The sequence below is a fragment of the Oncorhynchus keta genome, chromosome 35 (genome assembly GCF_023373465.1).
Source record: "Oncorhynchus keta strain PuntledgeMale-10-30-2019 chromosome 35, Oket_V2, whole genome shotgun sequence".
NCBI lineage: Eukaryota > Metazoa > Chordata > Actinopteri > Salmoniformes > Salmonidae > Oncorhynchus > Oncorhynchus keta.
Window position 1 is genome coordinate 45,437,266 of NC_068455.1, and position 19,929 is coordinate 45,457,194.

General features: G+C 44.3%; 1 protein-coding gene across 1 annotated transcript in view; it reads right to left on the bottom strand.

The window, feature by feature from the left end:
- Window positions 1–19,929, bottom strand: part of LOC118369131 (MAM domain-containing glycosylphosphatidylinositol anchor protein 1) — a 377,353-nt gene that overhangs the window by 181,681 nt on the left and 175,743 nt on the right. The window contains exon 6 of the mRNA XM_052497083.1: window positions 17,107–17,239. Coding sequence (XP_052353043.1) covers window positions 17,107–17,239 — 133 coding nt within the window. The remainder of the gene's footprint in view (window positions 1–17,106; window positions 17,240–19,929) is intronic.

Here is a 19,929-nt window from a genome sequence, read left to right on the forward strand (position 1 = left end):
AAAATAAAATCATTTACCTTTGAAGAACTTCAGATGTTTTCAATGAGGAGACTCTCAGTTAGATAGCAAATGTTCAGTTTTTACAAAAATATTATTTGTGTTGACAAATCGCTCCGTTTTCTTCATCACGTTTGAGTAAGAAAAAAAATGAAAATTAAATAATTAAAACGCAAACTTTTTCCAAATTAACTCCGTAATATCGACAGAAACATGGCAAACAATGTTTAGAATCAATCCGAAGTACACGTGTGTAACCAAGTTTGTATGATAATATATTTTAATATTTGTTGGTATAGCTGTTGCTTTTATATTGCTTTTGTAAACAGTTCATTTGTATGTGGAACCAATACATTGGATATGCCTAGGCTCAAAATTCAGGCACATTGTAGAGGTTGAAATAACCTTGGATATCCCCATTATGTCCCCTGACACCACCACAATGTTTGAGAGAGGTTGGTGTTGTAGAAATGTATTTTTATCGTGAACAATAACTTTTAGGCACATCCAGTGTGCACAGAGAGGCTGCTTGCCTACGTACACAGACTGTAAACCATTGGCCACTTTAATAAATAGAACACTAGACACTTTAATAATGTTTACATATATTACATTACTTATCTCATATACTGTATTCTATACTGTCGACTGTATTTTAGTCGATGCCGCTCTGACACTGCTCATCCATATAGTTATATGTTCTTAATTCCATTCCTTTACTTGGATTTGTGTATATTAGGTATTTGTTGAGAAATTGTTAGATATTACTTCTTAGATATTGCTGCACTGTTGGAACTAGAAGCACAAGCATTTTGCTACACCCGCAATAACATCTGCTAAACACGTGTATGTGACCAATAAAATTTGATTTGTGAAATTGCCACATTCAGACACTTTGGAGAGGTTGAAAGGACACTTGCATGTACCCAGGAAACCCCATAACACCACCACAATGTTTGGTTAGGTTGATATGGCAGACAATGTGTTTTTATACTGAAAAAATAGCATTTAGGGATTATAAATATGTAATGGCACAAGAATTGTCTAATTTACAGACATGTGCCACTTTGGAGAGGTTTAAGGACATGTCCCGTGACCACACCCGTGACCACACCTGACATGTCCCGTGACCACACCTGACACCACTTACTAAAACATATGCCAATTTCTAGTTGTTAGGTCTAACAATCCCATTTTTCTGATATTGTTCCCATGTTGTAGAAGCCATCTGATGTGTTTTCAGCTCTGGGCATCAATAATTCACTTATAGCTAGTCAATGAAAGATGACTTTCAAAATAAAAAAATAATAAACTGTTATTTTGTGTGTGTTGGATCTTGTGTATTCTGAACTATGTAACTCCTATCTGTCTACTGATCATTTCCTCATATCAGGTGTGCTAGCTCTGGAATAATAAGAGCTGTGAGTAAACCACGCCCCAAAATATTCTAATGAGCCACCACATTTGAATTATCGCTAAAAGAGGAAAGAAAACTTTGAAGGGCTTAAATTGTTATTTGGGTCAGTATGGTTACACATAGATCCATCACCCATTCAAAAGAATCCTTGAGGAACCCACATTTTTAAGTGAGTAGACAGGGTGTCACTTGTCCCTGTGGGGTAACGCTTTTGGGGACCACATAGAACACTTCGATTTTTTTGAACCCTCTCACAAGGAAACCTCATGGGTTCTACGTTTTGTCACTCTCGTGGCACTCTTTTGGGTTCTACGTAGAACCCTGTCATGAAGATTCCTCTGGTTACAGAGTTCTATATCAAATTTCCCAGCATGCTATATTGTAGTTAGATTTTTAGAATCGTTTGCATTTTTAATAACATTTTTAATCTATTAATTTATCTTCTGCTGCTCAAAGGTAAATAACATACATTTTTCTAAAATAATCAAATCTGTTAGTTGGATTTATTACACCCATTACTGAAATAGTTGTTCCAGTTTGTCTTCTGATTTTGGTAGTCATTCTGAGTGTACATTGGAGGAATCCATTCTGTCTGGATTCAATAGGATTTTAACATTACTTTGCAAAACCAGCATAATGTGACTTGATATTGGTCTTGCTTTATGTTATGCTGGTCACCAGGGGTGGCAGGCAGCCTAGCGGTTAGTGTGTTGGACTAGTAACCGAAGGTTGCAAAATCAAATCCCTGAGCTGACAAGGTAAAAAAATATGTTGTTCTGCCCCTGAACAAGGCAGTTAGCTCACTGTTCCTAGGCCATCATTGAAAATAAGAAATTGTTCTTAACTGACTTGCCTAGTTAAATAAAGGTAAAATATATATTTTTTTATAAAAACCAGTGTCCAAAACACAGTGAAGGCCTTTTAACGGAATGCAGCAAGTGTTTGACAATGAATACACAAGGAACGTGTAATATGAATGAGGGAAAATGTTGTTTGCAACCTCTGTTTAGTGTAGTAACCTTTGTGTCTATCCTCAAGTCAAAATAACTGGAACAAGGAGGCGCTCCAAAAATGTACGAGTATTTCTCAAGTGCGTATGTAGGATATAGGAGTATACAACAAGGTACAAAAGAAGAAGCTCCACCTATAACTTGAAGAGTTTTGCTTATTTTATTCAAGTGCTGTCATTGGTTGCGTTGTGCCCACCTGTATTGGAGCTTGGAAGATGAACTATGGGGCATTTGTATACCTTGTTTCAATTGCACATCCGACAGCAAATAAATCACAAAGCCTCCAAAAAATAATAAAAACAAAAAACAAAGAATAATCTGTGTTTGGTTCCTCCTGTCCTGCATCTCTATCCAGTGGTTCTTCCTGTAAAAGTTGCCATACTGCAGCACACCTGCGGGCTACCACAGAATTCTATGGCACGTTATTTAATTGTCAGCCATTGTTACAATTAATACTAGTTAGTGCTAGTTTGATCACCAGAGGTAATCTTTGTGAACCATTTCATAACTTTCGATATTGAATGTACTAGAGCATTTTAAACCTTTTTTTTGTAAGAACAAAGTGTACAGGATTGATTTGAAGAAGTTTAGCTGAATTAATTTGATTAATATTATCGTGTTTGTATTCAAAGAGTCAGGTCTATAACCTGACTCCGCCAATCTCCCCATATGCCCCCAAATTTTTGGGGAGGGGCTGACTCTCGTGCCTGCTTCGATGACTTGCCTCCTCATACCGTCGCCGCTCCTCCTTCGTTGCCTTTAATTCCTCCTTTGGACATCGATATTCCCCAGCCTGCCTCCTGGGACCGTTCAGGATTTCCTCCCAAGTCCATGAGTCCCTTTCTCCACGCTGCTTGGTCCTTTTGTAGTGGGTAGTTCTGTCACGCTTGCCGAAAGGAATGGACCAAGGCGCAGCGTGGTAGGCGTACATTTTAGTTTATTTATAATGTCGCCAACAAAACAAGAAATAACAAACGAACGTAAAGCTATGTAGTGCTCGCAGGCCACTACACATAGACAACTACCCACAATCCCAGGTGGGAAAAAGGCCTGCCTAAGTATGATCCCCAATCAGAGACAACGATAGACAGCTGCCTCTGATTGGGAACCACACTCGGCCAGAAACAAAGAAATAAAGAACATAAAATGCCCACCCAAATCACACCCTGACCAAACAAATAGAGACATAAAAAGGCTCTTTAATGCCAGGGCGTGACAATGAGTAGGTGTGTCCAAAAGTTTGACTGTGTGTGTGTGTGTGTGTGTGTGTGTGTGTGTGTGTGTGTGTGTGTGTGTGTGTGTGTGTGTGTGTGTGTGTGTGTGTGTGTGTGTGTGTGTGTGTGTGTGTGTGTGTGTGTGTGTGAGTGTGTGTGTGTGTGTGTGAGTGTGTATGTATGTATATATATATATATATATATATTTAATTATTTTTTGGGGGAGGTTGCCTTTTTTGAATGTTATTTTGGCATTAGTAGGTGTATGATATTGTTTGCAAACAATGTCAAATAAAAATTAAAGCTGCAAACAAACGTGGGTCTCTTTTTTGCTTTCTTTTTTGCTCCAAAATGCAGGTGTTTCTGACTAGCTCAGTGCTTTCTGTGATGGTGGGGCATGTTCTCTAGTTACGCCATGATTGGCTTTGTGTTTTGTCACTCATGGGAACATTACATCACCCCCAAATCTAAGGGTAGAGCTCGAAAATTCAAGCCCCTTGGGTGCTGCGATAGAGTTACATTATAAGTTCCCATCCAAGAATGCTCAAGGTTGTTGCCCATAAATAAAATGATTTCAAATCATGTTATATCTACAGCAGCTTTGATTGGACTGATCATGTCAACATCATACTTTCAAAATCTTAGCTAGCAAGATAGCAGTCATCATCATGAATCAAGTTGACAATCTACTGGCAAATCCTTTTTAATCCTTGTCATATGAAGATAAATAATGAAGAGAAATTATAGATAAAATGTATTGGTGCTCATTGGCCATTGGGCATAAACATTACACAACAAGTTTGTCACGAGTCCGACCGAGGGTGTTTCCCCTTCCCGGGCGGGTGGCGCTCGGCGGTCGTCATCACCGGTCTATTAGCTGCCACTGATTGTTTTTCCTCTCCCTCCTTGTATGTTTAGTGGTAGCACCTGTTCATGTGTAATTAGTTTAATTAGTTTGTCTTTATTAGACAGCCGGCCCGCCTGGTTGTTGTGCGGGATTATTTTCATTGTAACCTTCGGCTCTGTTGTAGAGGTACGTGTTTAGTGCCTAGTCGTGTATTTCTTCATTGTAATTTTTCCCCTGTGTTTGGGAACGTTACTTTTGTGAGCACCCTATGGTGCGTTGGTGCTAGTAAAAGACGCACAGCATTGAACTCTGTCTCCTGCATTTTGACTCCACACCCACGACACCCGGAGCATTACAGAATCCCGCACCTATTAGATTGATGGAGTCAGCAGGAACAGCAGCCAACCCTCTCCCATCGATGGAGGAACGGGTTCTCCACCACACCACCGTCCTCCATCGGATCGGATCCGCGATGGATCAAGTAATGGAGAGAATGGAAAGATGGGAGAGGAGTGGTCTCCTCTCTCCACCTTCGGCACCCACGGTTCCGGACTCCCCATCTCCCGACGCCAGACGGAGGGTCTGACGCTACCGAGGGCTTATGATGGAGCGGCGGCGGGTTGCCAGGGGTTTCTGCTTCAGCTGGAGCTATACCTGGCCACCATCAGACCCACTCCCTCAGGAGCAGAGAGGGTGAGTGTCCTCATCTCCTGCCTCACGGGTCGTGCTCTGGAGTGGGCAAACGCAGTCTGGAATGGCCCAGACTCAGCGTTGGAGCACTACACAGAGTTTTCCTGCCGTTTCCGTGCCGTGTTTGATCACCCTCTAGACGGCCGAGCGGTGGGAGAACGACTATTTCATCTCAGGCAGGAGAAGAGGAGCGCCCAGGATTACGCGCTGGAGTTCCGGACCTTGGCAGCCGGATCTGGGTGGAACGACAGGGCCCTTATGGACCACTACAGGTGTAGTCTCCGAGAGGACGTCCGCCGGGAGTTAGCGTGTCGGGACACCACTCTGTCACTGGATCAGCTGATCGACATGTCCATTCGACTGGATAATCTGCTGGCTGCCCGCGGGCGTTCAGAGAGGGTTCTGTGCGTTCCACCACCCAGCCCCTCCGCTCCCATTCCCATGGAGTTGGGAGGGGCTACGCCGAGGGGTACCGGAGGAGGCGGCCTTCCTGCACCAACTGTGGTCGGAGAGGGCACACGTCTGATCGGTGCTGGGGGTCCGTCTGGGAGTAGAGATAGCAGGCGGAACGCTTCTCGGTCACCCCAGGTGAGTCAGCATCAGACTCACCCAGAATCCCTTGTTGGCCATATGTTTGTCTTAATCTCTTTCCTTCACTTTTTTTCCCTCTTCCCAGCATAGGCGCTAGTCGATTCAGGCGCAGCTGGGAACTTTATGGATCGCGGACTCGCCCTTAAGTTAGGGGTTCCGCTGGTGCCGATAGATTCTCCTTTCCCCGTGCACTCCTAGATAGCCGGCCATTAGGGTCAGGGATGGTCGGGAGACCACGGTCCCACTGGACATGGTGACGCAGGGGAATCATAGGGAGCGTATCAGTTTTTTTATTATTGATTCGCCTGCATTTCCAGTGGTGCTGGGGACTCCTGGCTGGCCCGGCACAATCCTAAAATTTCGTGGAGACAGGGGGTTCTCCAGGGTGGTCAGAGGAGTGTTCTGGAAGGTGTTTGGGAGTTTCCATCGGTGCCACGTCGGTGGAGAGTCCAGACCAGGGTTCCACGGTGTGCATTCCCCCCGAGTATGCCGATTTGGCAATCGCTTTCAGTAAAGTGAAAGCGACTAAATTACCACCTTATCGACCGGGAAGGGATTGTACGATAGATCTCCAGGTAGACGCTGCGCTTCCCAAGAGTCACGTGTACCCACTGTCCCAGGAGGAGACGTTGGCAATGGAGACATATGTCACGGAGTCGCTGGGACAGGGGTACATTCGGCCCTCCATTTCACCCGTCTCCTCGAGTTTCTTTTTTGTGAGGAAAAAGGAGGGAGGTTTGCGTCCGTGTATCGATTATAGAGGTCTAAACGCCATCACAGTGGGGTATAGTTACCCTCTACCTCTCATCGCTACGGCGGTGGAATCGTTCCACGGAGCGCAGTTCTTCACAAAACTGGATCTCAGGAGCGCGTATAGTCTGGTACGTATTCGAAAGGGAGACGAGTGGAAAACCGCATTTAGTACTACATCCGGCCACTATGAGTACCTCGTCATGCCGTATGGGTTAAAGAATGCTCCAGCCGTTTTCCAATCCTTTGTAGACGAGATTCTCAGGGACCTGTGCGGGCAGGGAGTGGTTGTTTATATCGATGACATTCTGATCTACTCGGCCACTCACACCGCGCATGTGTCTCTGGTGCGCAAAGTGCTTGGTAGACTGCTGGAGCATGACCTATACGTCAAGGCTGAGAAATGCGTGTTCTCTCAACGAGCCGTCTCTTTTCTGGGATATCGCATTTCCACCTCGGGGTGGTGATGGAGGGTGACCGCATTAGGGCCGTGCGTAATTGGCCGACTCCAACCACGGTAAAGGAGGTGCAGCGGTTTTTGGGTTTTGCCAACTACTACCGGAGGTTTATCCGGGGTTTTGGCCAGATAGCGGCTCCCATTACCTCACTGCTGGGGGCCCGGTGCGATTGCAGTGGTCAGCACAGGCGGACAGAGCATTCAACAAGTTGAAGGCGCTGTTCACTGATGCGCCCGTGTTGGCGCATCCGGATCCCTCTCTAGCATTCATAGTGGAGGTGGACGCGTCCGAGGCTGGGGTGGGTGCCGTGCTATCACAGCGCTCGGGTACGCCACCAAAACTCCGCCCTGCGCTTTCTTCTCAAGGAAGCTCAGCCCAGCGGAGCGTAACTATGATGTGGGGACCGGGAGTTGCTAGCGGTGGTTAGAGCTCTGAAGGTGTGGAGACACTGGCTTGAGGGGGCTAAGCACCCTTTTCTCATCTGGACCGACCACCAGAATCTGGAGTATATTCGGGCTGCAAGGAGACTTAACCCACGTCAGGCAAGGTGGGCCATATTCTTCACCCGGTTCCGGTTTACTTTGTCTTATAGACCGGGCTCCCAGAACGTGAAGGCTGACGCACTGTCCCGCCTTTACGACACCGAGGATGGGTCCACCGAACCTACTCCCATCCTTCCCGCCTCTAAGCTGGTAGCCCCAGTGGTATGGGAGGTGGACTCGGACATCGAGCGGGCGTTACGGGCTGAACCCGCGCCTCCTCAGTGTCCAGCGGGGCGAAGGTACGTGCCGCTTGATGTTCGGGACAAGCTGATTCGGTGGGCTCACGTCCTACCCTCCTCGGGTCACCCTGGGGTGACGAGGACAGTGGGGAGCCTTCAGGGAGGTATTGGTGGCCTACGTTGGTTAAGGACGTTAAGGGTTATGTCTCCTCTTGCTCAGTGTGCGCTCAGAGTAAGGCTCCTAGGCACCTTCCTAGAGGGAAGCTACAACCCCTCCCCGTTCCACAGCGGCCATGGTCACATCTGTCCATAGATTTCCTGACCGATCTTCCGCCGTCTCAGGGGAACACCGCGGTTCTAGTGTTTGTGGATCGGTTTTCTAAGTCCTACCGTCTCCTCCCGTTGCCCGGTATCCCTACAGCCCTGCAGACTGCGGAGGCATTATTTACCCATGTCTTTCGGCACTACGGGGTGCCGGAGGACATCGTTTCTGATCGGGCCCCCAATTCACGTCTCGGGTATGGAGAGCGTTCATGGAACGCTTGGGGGTCTCTGTCAGACTGACCTCCGGTTATCACCCCGAGAGTAATGGGCAGGTGGAGAGAATGAACCAGGAGGTGGGTAGGTTTCTGCGGTCGTATTGCCAGGATCGGCCAGGGAGTGGGCACGATACATTCCCTGGGCTGAAATGGCTCAGAACTCACTACGCCACTCCTCTACTAACGTGTCCCCTTTTCAGTGTGTGTTGGGATACCAGCCGGTCCTGGCACCATGGCATCCGAGCCAGACCGAGGCTCCTGCGGTGGAGGAATGGGTACAGCGCTCCAAGGAGACCTGGAGGGCCGTCCAGGAATCTCTACGACAAGCGAGTGGACGGCAGAAGAGGAGTGCTGACCGCCACCGCAGTGAGGCCCCCCGTGTTTGTACCGGGGGACAGGGTCTGGCTCTCGACCCGAAACCTACCTCTCCGCTTGCCCTGCCGGAAGCTGGGTCCGCAGTGTGTAGGGCCCTTTAAAGTCCTGAGGAGAATAAACGAGGTGTGTTATCGATTACAACTCCCTTCCTATTATCGTATTAACCCCTCGTTTCATGTGTCTCTCCTCAGGCCGGTGGTAGCTGGTCCCCTGCAGGACAGTGAGGTACCGGAGGTCCCTCCCCCTCTGGACATCGAGGGGACCCCGGCGTACACGATCCGGGCCATTCTGGACTCAAGACGCCGGGTGAGGGGCCTGCAGTACCTCGTGGACTGGGAGGGGTACGGTCCGGAGGAGAGGTGCTGGGTACCGGTGAGGGACATCTTGGATCCATCCATGTTGAGGGATTTCCATCGCCTCCATCCGGATCGCCCTGCACCTCGTCCTCCGGGGCGACCTCGAGGCCGGTGTCGGCGCGCTGCGGGAGCCGCGCGTCAGGAGGGGGTACTGTCACGAGTCCGACCGAGGGTGTTTCCCCTTCCCGGGCGGGTGGCGCTCGGCTGTCGTCATCACCGGCCTATTAGCTGCCACTGATTGTTTTTCCTCTCCTCCTTGTATGTTTAGTGGTAGCACCTGTTCATGTGTAATTAGTTTAATTAGTTTGTCTTTATTAGACAGCCGGCCCGCCTGGTTGTTGTGCGGGATTATTTTCATTGTAACCTTCGGCTCTGTTGTAGAGGTACGTGTTTAGTGCCTAGTCGTGTATTTCTTCATTGTAATTTTTCCCCTGTGTTTGGGAACGTTACTTTTGTGAGCACCTTATGGTGCGTTGGTGCTAGTAAAAGACGCACAGCATTGAACTCTGTCTCCTGCATTTTGACTCCACACCCACGACACCCGGAGCATTACAAAGTTGGAAATTGTAAATTCAACAATGAGTGGTTTGGAAGGAATCAGTGGCTAACTGCAAGCATTGCAAAGCAATTACTACTGTGCTATTCAGTGGAGTGGGTGTGTGGTCCAAAGTCTGGGTTTAAGGGTCTCTTTTCCAAGATTAAAATGATAATCATTCAAAGTCGGCCATGGTGTCAATCCAGCATGATTTCTGCCGCGCTCCAAACAACTGGAAACTCAGAACTGTGAAATCTGATTTAAGTGAGTTCAAGACAACTGGGAACTTAAAAAAAACTAGTTACAACTGGGAAAATATGTTTTGAACGGTCATCCAACTCGGAATTGCAAGTCAGGAACTCGGGCCGCTTTCTAGAACTCCGATTTACCAGTTGTCTTGAAAGCACCATAAATCCAGAGAGTGCCAGACTTTGATGACACATTTTGATGACAAAATTCAAATAGTAATGAGAACTATAGGCTACTCAGTACATGTAGCTTATGTAATAATGTAGTAGCATCTGTTTCTGTACTGCGTAGTGTATAGTTCTCATTCCTATTTTGTTACAGCGTCTAGTACACCAGGGCCAGGTCAGGTGACAAACACTGGGTGTAACGTTATTAGGTTTGTCTTTGGTGACATCAATGGCTCTTGCTGTGCCGGAGTGCTCCAGGTAATGCAGTAGCCGAAGACGATTAAGGAAGCGCATGAGGACTGTTTACATTTTCTACTGGTCCCACTCCAGCCTTCACGTGGATGCAATATATACACAGGTATACCTGGCTTCCCTACCACTTTTAATTTGATTCCTTCAGAAAGCATTCATATCCCTTGACTTATTCCACATTTTATTTTGTTACAGCCTGAATTCGAAATGGATTAAATATATTTTATTTCTCACCTATCTACACACAACACCCCATAATGACAAAGTGAAAACATGTCTTTTGACATTTTTGCAAATGTATTGCAAATGAAATACAGAAATATCTCATTTACATAAGTATTCACAGTCATTAAATGTTAGAATCGCATTTGGCAGTGATTACAGCTGTGAGTCTTTCTAGGATAGTCTGTAAGAGCTTTGCACATCTGGATTGTACAATATTTGCACATCGTTATTTTAAAAATTCTTCAAGCCCTGTGAAGTTGGTTGTTGATCATTGCTAAACAGCCATTTTTAAGTCTTGCCATTGATTTTCAAGACGATTTAAGGCAAAATTGTAACTAGGCCACTGAGGAACATTCAATGTCGTCTTGGTAAGCAGCTCCAGTGTATATTTGGCCTTGTGTTTTTGGTTATTGTCCTGCTGAAATGTGAATTTATCACCCTGCATCTGTTGGAAAGCAGACTGAACTTTTCCTCTACGATTTTGTTTGTGCTTAGCTCTATTCTGTTTCTTTTTATCCTAGAAAACTCCCTAGTTGTCGATGACAAGCATATCCAAAAACTGATGCAGCCACCTCCATGCTTGAAAATATAAAGAGTGGTACTCAGTGATGTGTTATGTTAATTTATTTATTTGCCACATTTTTTAAAGTTTTACTTTAGTACCTTACTGCAAACAGGATGCATGTTTTGGAATATTGTTATTCTGCACAGGCTTCCTTCTTTTCACTTAGGTTATTTAGGTTAATATTGTGGAGTAACTACATTGTTTTTATCCATTGGTTTTCTCCTGTCACAACCATTAAACTCTAACTGTTTTAAAGTCACCATTGGCCTAATGGTGAAATCCCTGAGCGGTTTCCTTCCTCTTTCTGGCATCTGAGTTAGAAAGGACGCCTGTATCTTTGTTGTAAGTGTGCGTATTGATACATCATCCAAAATGTAATGAATAACTTCCTCATGCTCAAAGGGAAATTCAATATCTGCTTTTTATTTTTACCCATCTACCAATAGGGGATTTACTTTTAATTCCAATTCAAGGGTACCTTCCCAAGTCCGAGCATGGCCCCACCTGATTTAACCGTTAGATGATCTGATTAATAATTTTCATAACACTACATTTAATTTGTCTAGATTCTCACAAGGTTTGGGCATGCGGCAAGATGTGATTTCTAAGAACAGCACCACGCTCTCCAGTATGGCAAAGAAACTTCAGAGTATCTGTCTCAAAGGCATGAAAAAGTGTTGTAAGAGAAAAAGACAGAGAATAGGCGGAGGTAATGTCCTCATCCGCAGTTCTGCCACTGTTTCATTCCAACAAAAAGTGCTTGACAAAAAAAAAAAACTTTAGTGATAACCCACTTTTTTGGGGCCTAATAGTAAAGACATGTAATTTACTGGTAAAAAAAGGTATTACATTTGAATATGGCATGAACACAAGCAGTTATCTTTTAATCTGATTGTCAAACAAATCACTTTAAAAAGTAGGCTGCACATGTTCGTCCACTCCAAAATAATATCAGCATACAAACAGTACACTGTGCACGTGGCATTTGATGAATGGAAAGACGCATCTGTTACAACACGCACCATAAATCTAATGACATTCAGTGATTGTCATTAGGCTTTGTACAGTGTATTCATGGTTGCCAAGGGAAGCCATGCTTCCCCAAAAATAAAATAAAGAAAATGTATAAAATAATGTTTTATAATTTTCCTTCAATTTGCAAGTGGCTGAATCGATCTTATGTCGTACTCATTTTATCCAGACAGCATCAGATATATGGGCTACACTTACTGAGACAGAGGGGCGCTGTTTCGCTCGCTCAGATGCTTTCTCTTGTGTCTTGCTGTCGGCGTGCATCTCGGTCAAATGATCAATATTTAGAGAGCCCCAAAGTTTGACTTTTGTTTCCTCCCCTGTAATATGCACTCCAATGAATGGTCAGTCATTACATCCTTAGCTCTGTCTAGGAATTTGAGAGTGCTTACAGCTCCATCCGTCAACTGTTTACCAAAATTGTGGCAGGGTGTCCAATTTGTTTAAACTACAGATTGCCTCTTCAATGGGTAGGTTGAATCTTTGTTCACAAATTATACTTTGAAGTTATTTTATTCCAGTACGCCAGAGGACACTTTCACAATACATGTAGGAGAAAGGAAGATGTGTTTGGAATGTTGGTGATCCGGGGCAACTCCAGATGTCCCAATTTACAGCTGTGAAGAAAGGGAACAAGTAGATCCTGGTTCCTATCATCAAGAAGTATGTGAAAAATGTGTCTTCCTTCAGATGGTGGCATTTTTTTATTGTTTCGCCCACCAAGCAAGGACTTTTTGTAGGAAGATGACGGACTGAAGATGGCGGTGCGGAATGCCTCATGATATGTGATATATGTGTAAAACGGACTAAATATTAACACTTCAATCTAACTTTGATCCACTTACTCGTGAGCAATAACCTTCAATCTGGATATCAACAGAAAACCAATTATAAGGCTAGAGAAATGTATCTACAAATATTACCAACGCCAAAACATGTCGGAGAGTAACCAGGGGAAGTATGGAGAACTAATCCCAAAAGAAAACGAGACTCCTCGACAAACACAGACGATTCATGCTTTTCACCACCTGGTATGGTAAGAATGGAAACCGACCTGCTAACGTCGATAAATTATCAATCGGGCATACTTGAACTAGTCAGTAAAGATATAAAGGAGTTGAAGGCGAGCCTCGAGATGAGTGACGAGAAAGCCACGACATTGGAGAAAGAAACTAAAAAGCTAAAAGGTACTGTCAATATTATTTAAATGGATGTTAGTGAACCTAAAAAAGAGAACAAGTTTCTAAGAGAAGCCTTACTTGATATACAGACTTGGTCGATGCGAGAAAATCTGGTGCTTACCGGAATTAAAGAGGATGAAGGTGAAGAACCAGAGAGATTGGTGAAAGAATTCCTGGTTAAACGCTACAGATCCCAGGCGATACAGTCGTCAAAATCAAACTAGAACGTGTACACCGCTTCGGACAGAGAGGACAGTGGTATGAGTGCCGAAACGTTGCCAAATTTGCATTCTTTAAAAAGAAAATAATGGTTAACGGCGAGTAATGGAACACTGAACTCTTAAATACAACAACTGATGAAGAAATACACTATACTATTCAAGTTAGGGACTGTTGTAAAATAATTCGTATTCAATATTCTATTTATAGTATATATCAATAGATAAAATAAAGCATTAGAAGAAAGGACAATTCATGAAATAATACATCTTCAAAAGCCACAAATTAAGCAGGAATCAACATGGTAGAGATAAAAATAGCAAATAGAGGACATAGAAGGCACGGTATGTGGGTATGTGCGGGTGTATATGTGGGGGGAGTGTGGGTGTGTTGGAAGATGGGGTACCTGTGCACTTGGAAAAGTGTGATGACAAGTGAGAGTCTGAGTCTGCCTGGCAGGGTTTGTCCAACAAAGCCAAAACCCCCAGATGGGAAAGCATAATATGCAAGGAGTTTCTCAAGGCTGCTAATGAGAACCTCGACGACCTCGTACATAGCCAGTGGGATTTCCGGTGAAGTAACGCACCCAGGTAGTGGCTGTGCTGGCAACACTGGCTGCAGTAACCTTGGTGGCACAATAATAATCAAATGGTCTGATTGCACAGAGGTGCTGGGGAAGGAAAAAGAGGGAGGCTTGCAAGCTGAAGAACACCATCACGGTTGAGATTGGAATTACGGGGGTGGCAGCATCATGTTTTGGAGGTACTTTGCTGCAGGAGGGACTGGTGCACTTCACAAAATAGATGGCATCATGAGGAAAGGAACATTATGTGGATATATTGACACAACATCTCAAGACATCAGTCAGGAAGTTAAAGCTTGGTCGCAAATGGGTCTTCCAAATGGACAATGACCCCAAGCATACTTCCAAAGTTGCGGCAAAATGACTTAAGGACAACAACGTCAAGGTATTGAAGTGGGCTTCAGAAAGCCCTGGCCCTATTCAATCCTATTGAACGTTTGTGGGCAGAACTGAAAAGCGTGTGCAATGACGAAGGCCTTACAAACCAGACTCAGTTGCATCAGCTCTGTCAGGAGGAATGGGTCAAAATTAACCCAACTTATTGTGGGAAGCTTGTGGAAGGCTACCCAAAACGTTTGACCCAAGATAAACAATTTAAAGGCAATGCTACCAAATACTAATTGAGTGTATGTAAACTCACTGGGAATGTGATGAAAAAAATAAAAGCTGAAATAAATCATTCTCTCCACTATTATCCTGACATTTCACATTCTTAAAATAAAGTGGTGATCCTAACTGACCTAAGACGGGGAATTTTTACAAGGATTAAATGTCAGGAATTGTGAAAAAACGAGTTTCAACGTATTTGGCTAAGTTGTATGTAAACTTCCAACTTCAACTGTATATATATTTTTTTTTTGGATAAATCTTGGTTTCATCAGACCAGAGAATCGTGTTTATCATGGTCTGAGAGTCCTTTAGGTGCATTTTGGCAAAATCCAAGCGGGCTGTCAACTGTCTTTTACTGAGGAGTCGCTTCTTTCTGGCCAATCTACCAAAACACCTGATTGGTGGAGTGCTGCAGAGATAGTTGTCCTTCTGGAAGGTTCTACCAACTCCACAGAGGAACTCTGGAGCTCCGACAGAGTGACCATCGGGTTCTTGGTCACCTCCCCAACCAAGGCTCCCAGTTGCTCAGTTTGGCCGGTAGGCCAGCTCTAGGAAGAGTGGTTCCAAACTTCTTCCATTTAAGAATGATGGAGGCCAGTGTGTTCTTGGGGACCTTCAATGACACAGCATCTTTTTTGCTAAACTTCCCCAGATCTGTGCCTCGATTCAATCTTGTCTCGTAGTTGGTCGGACAATTCCTTTGACCTCATGGCTTGGTTTTTGCTCTGACATGCACTCTCAACTGTGGGACCTTTTATAGACAGGTACGTTTCTTTCCAAATCATGTCCAATCCATTTAATTTACCACAGGTGGACTCCAATCAAGTTGTAGAAACATCTAATGGATATTCAATGGAAACAGGATGCACTTGTTGTGGCTGCTTTGCGTTATATATTGTTGTCTCTACCTTCTTGCCCTTTGTGCTCTTGTCTGTGCCCAATTAATGTTTGTACCATGTTTTGTGCTGCTACCATGTTGTTGCTACCATGTTGTGTGGTTGTCATGTTGTGTTGCTACCATGCTGTGTTGTCATGTGTTAATGCCTAGCTATGTTTTTGTCTTAGGTCTCTCTTTATGTAGTGTTGTGTTCTCTCTCTTGTAGTGATGTGTGTTTTGTCTTATATTTATATTTTATTTTTGTATTTTTAATCCCAGTCCCCGCAGGAGGCTTTTGTCTTTTGGTGGGCCGTCACTGTAAATAAGAATGTGTTCTTTAACTGACTTGCCTAGTTAAATAAGAGTTAATAAAATAAAAACCCGAGCTCAATTTTGAGTCTCATGGAAAAGGGTCTGAATACTTACATTATTGTGTGTGGATTGATAAGGGGGGAAAACCTTTTCATCCATGTCAGAATAAGGTGTATTGTAACAAAATGTGGCAAAAAGTCAAGGGGTTGGAATACTTTCCATCTACAGATATACAATACACTATTTGTAGACTGTCCGCAGCATTTCCACAGCATGTCTTTAGCCTTTCAGTAGCACCACCACAGTATACAGACACTTTCTTGTTGAAAGTCAGCAGACATGCAGTTGACATGTTACTGATTGTCTGTAGATAGTGTGTAGAGCATCTACAGATGGACCATCCAAATAAAGTGTTACCAAAAATATGCGCAGCATTAAAACAGCCAATATCTTTGAAAGGGAAGCGGGTTGCTGGATGACATTTAAAATGAGGCGAGAATCTGAGAAAGGGAATAAAAAAGAAGATTGGGCTCAGATAGGATTCTGGCTTTCGTTTGTTGAGCTATTGGCCTTCGGAGGCAGGCTGCAGTGGAACTGGCAGCGTTGTCGGCAGCAACAGCGTTGCTGGTGGTAACATGGCATTGCCGTGGAGACGGGTCTGAATGAAGGGAGATAACAGAGTCCTCTGACAGGTCAATTTGAAGTGAAGGCCTGAGATGTGTCACACAGCGAGGGAATAACAAGACAGATAGACAGTGTAACACATGGAGGAGAGGAGCAAGGGAGTGAGAGATGTACGTCAATGGAGGGAGAAAAAATAAAAAGAGAGAGAGTGAGGGAATGCTACAGACAGAAGGAAAGAGGAGATGGAGTGATTTAAGAGGAAGGGGGAGAGATGAAGTGCGAGGCTGAAAGGAGGGAAATGGAGAGGGGGAGTGAGAGATGGAGGAGGAGGAGGAAAGTGGGAATGAGGGAGGACGAGATGGAGTGTCTGTGTATGAAAGATGGGAGGGGGAGTGAGGTGGAGTGAGACATAGTGAGACAAGGGATGACCAAGTGAGGGATGGATTCACACAGAGAAAAGGGGAGATTCAAGTAGAGAGAGGTGTGGCGTGGGGTGGTCTAGTGGTTAAAGAAATAGTTTGGGATTTTGGCAATGAAGCCCTTTATCTACTTCCCCAGAGTCAGATGAACTCAACTGCTTTTGTCTTCACTTCACACCTTCAGGCCTTCACTTCACACCTTCTACACCGGCTTGTCTCTTCATTAAATACACACACCAAAAAATGAAAGAGGGGTGTAGAAAAGTGGTAGCAAGGAAAATGTGTCACTTACTGGTGCCGATGGTGAGGAGAAAGGTGACAGAGCTGTCAGGGATTTCACACACGTTGCGAACGGACACCTGGCACGTGTAGTTGGCAAAGTCCTTCAGCCTCAGGTTCTTCAGCTTCAGAACCTCGGTCTCCCCCTGTGTGACATAAAACATTGACTGGTTACACAGATATAACAGTAACAGACTGACCGCATGTGAGTATTCTTCACAAACACACATGCATATGTGCACAAACACAGTACAGTTACACAATCTCTTACACACACCAAAAATACCCTTATACACATGTTGGTACATTCATTAATGTACTGTCATTTGAACACAGTGTATACACTCTCACACACACACACACACGCGCGCTCCTACACATGCAAATCTACAAAATAAATATAATCTCTCTCAGACATAGCACACACACTCTCAGAAAAAAAAGGTTTAGATTTGTTCTTAAAGGGGTACAAATGCTTGTCACTGTAGTGGTACCCTGGAAGGTACTGTACGTCCTTTGTATCTTTTAGTTTAATGTTTTATTAGTAGTATGTACTGGATACATAGGGTAGACACCGTCCAACAAACTGCTTACTTGCAGGTTCATTCTCAACAATGCAACAACAATAATAAATAACAAACGATAAGAATACGAACAAAAAGTAAATGGCTCAATTTATAGTCCAGTATTTACGCGCGTTTTGGGAAAGCGGTGATTGGGGTGCAAGTATTTAAATTGTGCAGTATTTAACAATAATAATAATAATGTGGTGGCAGCAGTTGTGATGTGTGTGTAGCATGCATCTATATGTGTATGTGTATGTGTATGTGTATGTGTAGATGAGTGTATATCTGTGTGGGTCAGTGTGGAGAGTCAGTGCATGTGGTCAGTCCAATTCACTCTTATAGATAGAAGGTATCAGATCTCATGTTCCGATACCGTCTGCCCGAGGGTAAGGAAGAAAAACAGCTCGTGGCTGGTGTGTGTGGGGTCCTTGATGATCCGGTCCTTCTTCAGGCACTGTTTCGAGTAGATCTTCTGGATGAGTGGGAGCACAGTCCCAGAGATGTTCTGGGCCTTCTTCACCACCCTCTGGAGATCCTTGCGGTTGTGGATGGAGCAATTCCAGTACCAGGCCATGATGTAACCGGTCAGGACAGAATTTTTTTTTTTCTTTAGCCGCCTTAGGAAGTAGAGACGCTATTGCGCCCTCTTGACAAGAGTGGTGTGTTGTTGATCCATTTCAAGTCCTCAGGGATGTGGATGCTGACTCTCTCTACTGCAGTACCATTGATGTGGATCAAGACATGTTTACTCCTCTGCTTTCTGGAGTCAACGATCAACTCCTTCGTTTTGCTGACATTAAGGGAGATGCCAGTTCACTTACCTTTTCCCTATAGGCTAACTCGTCATTATTGGTTATTAGGCCTATAAACCTGGTGTCATCAGCAAACTTGATGATGGAGTTGGTGTCGTGCAAAGCCACGCAGTCGTTGTTTTTCTATGTTTCTATTTAATTCAACTTTATTTAAATAAGTACTGTAAGGGGCCAAAGTTTTAAGGGGTGGTGGGGTGTGTTAGGGATAGTGGAACATATACTGTATATAGGTATTTGACTGGAGGGTGTCAGCAAATATGATTAAAAGTTTACACTATTCATCTATGGCAAAGATACATATGTTTCCCTTTTCATCCATGTCTGGTGTTTGTTAGTTCCTGGCTAGCTAGGCCTTCAGCCAGCATGGAACAAAAGGGGGAGAAGGAATGATTAAAACTCAAGACGCATTTGTCAAGTAAACACATCTGTCAGTGCTGATGTGAACCACATCACAATAGACACGCCAAAAGGGAGATGTATAAAAAATATACAGTATATACATTTAATTATTTTATTTTATTTAACCTTTATTTAACCAGGTAGATTAGTTGAGAAGAAGTTCTATATATATATATGCCATTTAGCAGACGCTTTTATCCAAAGCGACTTACAGTCATGTGTGCATACATTCTACGTATGGGTGGTCCCGGGAATCGAACCCACTACCCTGGCGTTACAAGCGCCATGCTCTACCAACTGAGCTACAGAAGGACCACCAAGTTCTCATTTACAACTCTGACATGACCAAGATAAAGCAAAGCAGTTCAACACATACAACAACACAGAGTTACACATGGAATAAACAAACATACAGTCAATAATACAGTAGATTTAAAAAATAAGTATATACACAGTGTGTGCAAATGAGGTAGGATAAGGAAGGTAAGGCAATAAAATAGGCAATAGTGGCGAAGGAAATTATGATATAAGAATTAAACACTGGAGTGATAGAAGTGCAGAAGATGAATGTGCAAGTAGAGATACTGGGGTGAAAAGGAGCAAAATAAATAAATACAGTGTGGGGATGAGGGAATTGGATGGGCTATTTACAGATGGGCTATGTACAGGTGCAATGATCTGTGAGCAGTTTTTTTTTTTGCAGTTCGTTCCAGTCATTGGCAGCAGAGAACTGGAAGGAAAGATGGCCAAAGGAAGAGTTCGCTTTGGGGGTGACCAGTGAAATATACCTGCATTAGCACGTGCTAAGGGTGGGTGCTGCTATGGTGACCAGTGAAATGAGATAAGGCGGGGTTTTACAAAGACTTGTAGATGACCTGGAGCCAGTGGGTTAGGCGACGAGTATGAAGCGAGGGCCAGCCAACGAGAGCATACAGGTCGCAGTAGTGGGTAGTATATGGGGCTTTGGTGACAAAACAGATGCACTGTGATAGATTGCATCCAATTTGTTGAATAGAGTGTTTTTGTAAATGACATCGCCGAAGTTGAGGATCGATAGGA